The sequence below is a fragment of the Pygoscelis adeliae genome, unplaced genomic scaffold (genome assembly GCF_000699105.1).
Source record: "Pygoscelis adeliae isolate BGI_AS28 unplaced genomic scaffold, ASM69910v1 Scaffold445, whole genome shotgun sequence".
NCBI classification, from domain to species: Eukaryota; Metazoa; Chordata; class Aves; order Sphenisciformes; family Spheniscidae; genus Pygoscelis; species Pygoscelis adeliae.
In genome coordinates, this window is record NW_008824894.1 from 355,608 (window position 1) to 360,482 (window position 4,875).

At 60.6% G+C, this 4,875-nt stretch overlaps 1 protein-coding gene across 1 annotated transcript in view; it reads right to left on the bottom strand.

Annotated features, from left to right (window-relative positions):
• Nucleotides 1-2,148: 2,148 nt before the first annotated feature.
• Nucleotides 2,149-4,875, bottom strand: part of SLC26A11 (solute carrier family 26 (anion exchanger), member 11) — a gene marked incomplete at its 5' end in the record, with an annotated part of 7,633 nt that continues 4,906 nt past the window's right edge. The window contains 7 exons of the mRNA XM_009324580.1: nt 2,149-2,713; nt 2,970-3,042; nt 3,395-3,528; nt 3,804-3,903; nt 4,323-4,450; nt 4,581-4,721; nt 4,841-4,873. Coding sequence (XP_009322855.1) covers nt 2,619-2,713; nt 2,970-3,042; nt 3,395-3,528; nt 3,804-3,903; nt 4,323-4,450; nt 4,581-4,721; nt 4,841-4,873 — 704 coding nt within the window. The remainder of the gene's footprint in view (nt 2,714-2,969; nt 3,043-3,394; nt 3,529-3,803; nt 3,904-4,322; nt 4,451-4,580; nt 4,722-4,840; nt 4,874-4,875) is intronic.

Here is a 4,875-nt window from a genome sequence, read left to right on the forward strand (position 1 = left end):
CCCCACTGCCGGCTCCAGCTGCTCCGGGCCGGTGGGGCAGGGCCGGTGGGGACGGGCCTGGAGCTCAGACCCCTTCTCTTCCTTCTGAGCACAGATTTAGCAGCTCCCAGATCTCCAGCAAAGCCCCTCTTGTTTCTACTTTTGGCTGGTGGGATGGAGACATACCAACACCCCACCACTGCCTGGAGGGAAACATCCCTCAGGCCACCATCAATCATTTCTTCTTCCCATCTGGTCTCTGACCTGCTGCAATAATACAGGCAGCAAATAGTCATAAACAGGCTCCTCAGGCCACTGTAGCGGGGCTGTGTCAGCGCTGGGGGCGGCCGCGGGGTGTTTCACCCTTCTGTTAAATGCACATGCTCCCCAGACAGCACAGGGATGCAGGACGGGGCCTGCCAGCAGCGCTGGGAGGGCGAGCGTGTTGGAGGAAAATAGATCGTGCTGGATCCAAGAGCCAAAAGCGGGGACGTGGCTGTCACCCCCTCCCCGGATCCAACTGGGACCAAGCTGGCCTGATCTTCACTAGCGCTCGCACGCTCACTTGCACACACACATAGAAAGTTCAAGCACACACGCTATTTACACACGGCTGGCCCTTTTTAACCGCTTACCCCTCTCTTTTCCCACTCTTGTTCCTCCCAGCGTCCCCAGGCAGGTTACCTGAGCCCCCTCCTGCCGCTGTCTCGCTGAGGTTCTCTCTGGGCGTTGGGAGCAGCTTTCACAGCACAACCTGACGCAGCTCAGGGCTGCAGCCAGCTGCCACACGACGTGAAGAGAAATGGGTCGAGCCTGCTCCGTCTCTGTGCTGGTCACTCCTTGTCTGGGGAGACGGATGGATGGATGGATGGATGGATGGATGGATGGATGGGCGGGCAGAGAGGGCACAGGTACCCTTCCAGTTCTGCAAATGCTTCTCCGCTGCCGGTGCAGCAAGGAACTCGCCAGCCAGCGCTGCTCTGCTGCAGAAATGCTCCTCCAGCCTCTGGCGGCAGGACCTGTCGGCCCTCGCAGTTTTGTGGCTCCCGGGCACCTCTGCCGCTCCCACAAAACCTGCGAAACCTTTGGCAGGAGGAGCTGTGCCAGGGCGCACCTTCGGGCACTGAGCAAGCAGGCAGCCTGTGCATGGTTTCAGTTTCTTTTCTTGATTTGCTCAGCAGCGCCCAGAAATTAGAGCTTAATTTTTCCTTCCCACACAAAAGGCAAAAGCTTTCCCCAAAGGAAGGAAGAGATCATGCTGACTCATTTGCAGTTACTGGTTTATTTTACCCTCCTGGCAGGGCTGTCAGCCGAGGGCAGTTCAGGAAAACTGCTTTCTCCTGAACCCTGCCCCCCCAGCCCCGCTGCCTGACAGCACTATTGCTTTTTGCAGCCATTTCACAGCAAGGCAAGCACAAGCTTGTGTCACGGTGCCTGTCCCCTCGGGTGCCTGGCAGGAGCCCGGGGGGGACAGCCCAGCCCTGCCCGATGGCAGCGTTTGGCAGAACACCCCACAAACCAAGAGGGATCAGTAAGGAGTAAAATCACGGATGGTTTTCATCTCCCAGCAGCCTGAGGTTGAGAGCTGCAGCATGCCCTTGGGCTTGGAGGGCAGGGCCAGAGTCTTTGAAACTCACTTCGACAAGAGAACGCTCTGCATCAGAGTTCAGTATGTCCCAGAATAAGTGTCGTGGTTTAACCCGGCAGGCAGCTAAACACCACACAGCCGTTTGCTCACTCCCCCCCTGCAGTGGGATGGGGGAAAGAATCGGAAAAAAGGTAAAACCCTTGGGTTGAGATAAAGGCAATTTAATAGGACAGAAAAGGAAGGGAAAATAATAATGATGATGATAAAAGAATATACAAAACAAGTGGTGCACAATGCAATTGCTCACCACCCGCTGACCGATGCCCAGCCAGTTCCCAAGCAGCGGCCACGCCGCCCCCGGCCAACTCTCCCCGGTTTTTTGTTCAGCATGACGTCCCATGGTATGCAATATCCCTTTGGTCTGTTGGGGTCAGCTGTCCTGGCTGTGCCCCCTCCCAGCTTCTTGTGCGCCTCCAGCCTCCTCGCTGGCAGGGCAGTATGAGAAGCTGAAAAGTCCTTGACTTAGTGTAAGCACTGCTCAGCAACAACTAAAACATCAGTGTTTTATCAACATTATTCTCATCCTAAATCCAAAGCACAGCACTGTACCAGCTACTAGGAAGAAAATTAACTCTATTCCAGTGGAAACCAGGACAATAAGAAAAGTCTCCAAAATTAAAACAGCTGATTTAAAAAAGACAGCAGCTTTGAGGATGGGGAGGGCCTGGAGGAGGGATGGCTTTTTCCTGATGACCGTGATAGGGAATGGTTTTGCCCCACTAATCCCTTCCACAGACCATCTGTCCCTGGCATTCCTCTGTCCTCCCCTGTGTGGGACACCGGGGTGGTCCCAGCCCCGACAGGCATCCCACCAGCCTCCCAGGAGGCAGGACAGGGGCAGGCGGCTCCCATGGAGGGTGTTGGTCGGATGTCACCAGGATGTCACAGCCACCGCTCTGCGCGGCACAGGACATACAGCTCTGGCATAATTGGAGGCGAGGAGACGGCAAGGTGACGCTGCCCCTGAGGAGGTCCCAGGCGGCTCCTTGACTCACTGGATGAGCCCCGCGGGCAGCAGCGAGCTCTCGCTGGTGCTGGTGAAGGGGGCTGCCCTGCCGCCCCCCGGATCCGCTCCTCCACACCGCTCTGAGCCAGGAAGGGGGAGAAGCAGGACAGAGAGTTAAGCCAAGGCTTGCCACGAATCCCCAAGGCTGGGGTGACCCCGCTCTCTGGAGGGGGTCCTGCTTGCTTTCCCGGGAGCCAGGCCCCTGCAGCCCCCCGCACTGCAGCTTTGGGGACTGACAAAGGTCAGACTACTGGGCTCGTCTTCCAGAGCCCTGCTCAGCAGCAGCTTGGGGGACCCCAGCCCCGGGAGAGCACCCAAGGCAGCCCAGAGCCTCACCTGCCTCCTCCCAGCTGGGGAAATGCTGGAATCCTTCTAAGTCTGCGGACAGCAGGACTTGGAGAACAGGGTCCTGAGGGCAGAGAAACCTGGGCTGGGGGAGCCCGCTGCTGGCCGCTTCCTGTCTCTCTGGGGCTGTGAGCCCCCAGCCAGCCCAGGGCAGAGGATGCAGCCCTTCCCCGCCACCTCGCATCCTGCAGCCGGCCTCAGAGGCTGCCTCCACCTCTTTGAGATGAAGGTGCTACCAGAAGAGAGGCAGCAGCATCCTCGCAGCAGGTGCCAGTGGCCAGCGCAGGCCGCACAGGGAAGGCAGCTGGGCTGAGCCCATCGTCGCAGAGCCTCCCCTGGGGAGCAGAGCTGACGCCTGGCACGGGGGGAGGCAGCAGGTCCCCGCACGGGGCTGGCCAAGGCTGCGTCCCACTTACCTGCAGGCTGCAGAAGGCCAGCGAGAGGCCATGCTTGCGCAGCTCCTGCAGCAGCTCTGCCAGTCCCACCACCACCGTGTAATCAATGCTGCTGATGTGGCGACAGTCCAGGATGATGGAGCGTGGTGGAGATGCTGCTGGAAGAAGAGCATACAGGTCATGTCCCTGACGAGTCCAGAAATGACCAGCCCAGGGGACGCAGCCCTTAGAGCCAGAGCTGTGGCTGGAAGGGGTGAGACAGCCTCGGGAGAGCGGCAGCAGCCAGGGGCTGGTCCCCGCTGCAGGGAAGCTGTGCTGGCACTGCTGGCGGCCTGGGCAGCACTTGCCACCCCCCTCAGCAGTGATCCAGGTGGGCACCGGGGGTACAGCCAGTCCCCAGGACAAGCCAGCGGATCGGGGAGCACCGTACCTGCCAGGGCGTGGCTGCAAACGGCGTCCCGGAGGCACTCGATGGCTGGGAAGTGCAGGCTGCTCCCCGGCTGCAGGAGAAGCACATCCCCCTCCGACACCTGCGCAAGACCCGGGAGGAGGGGGATGAGTCATGGGGGTCTCAGGGCTGTGACCTTCCCCAGGCTGGGACAACTGCCCGTGTGACAAAGCAAAGCACTGTCCTTCCTGCTGGTGGGGGACACGAAGGAGCCCCCATCCCTCAGGGAAACTCCCTTCCTGCACACACCCCAGGCATCGGCAGGAACAGGGACAGTGATGCCTCCCTCTCCTGCTCTCAGCTCCTGGGATACCCTTTCCTCATGCGCCTTGAAAGGGATCCCTATGCTGTGCCGATGGCAGGCTGGGGTCACGGGATAGGGCAGGAGCAGGTCAAAATCATCCTGGACCCCAACACCCTGCTGTCCTCGGGGAGCCCTCTCCCAGCCCCCTGGCGAGCTCGGCTGGCCCCACCACATCCAAGGCGAGGTGTGAAGCCCACCTTTATTGGGGGCCTGGCGATGGAGTAGAGGAGGAGAATCCCTGAGACCAGCACGCCGGCCACGATGCCGTACTGGACCTCCCAGAAGCAGAGCAGGAACGTCACGCAGAGGGGCACCAGGTCCAGTCCTGCAAGAGACATGACCCAAGCTCAGCTGCACCTTGTCCTTGTACCACAGGGCCCTCCGGGACAGTGCCTGCTCTGCAGGCAGAGCCAGGTTGCGTCTGGGAATCAACTGCCCCCAGCTCATGCCCTCACTCTTAACCCGCCAGAGCGTCCTGAAGATCCCAGCATCAAACAAGGGGACCACAGCTGAGATGATGACGGCGGCCAGCGCTGCTTTGGGGATGTAGTAGAAGAGCGAGGTGAGGTATGCCAGCGAGAGCAGGACCAGGGTGCCTGCGGGAGATGGGGAGCACCTGAGCCATGGGGCCCCCGACACCCAGGGTGCCCGGGGGGGAGCGGGTGCTGGGCATGGGATGGGCTGCAGCGCAGCCCGGGGGGATCGGGGGCCCCACCTGTGACGAGCCCTCCTCCGGGGGTGCAGACGCCC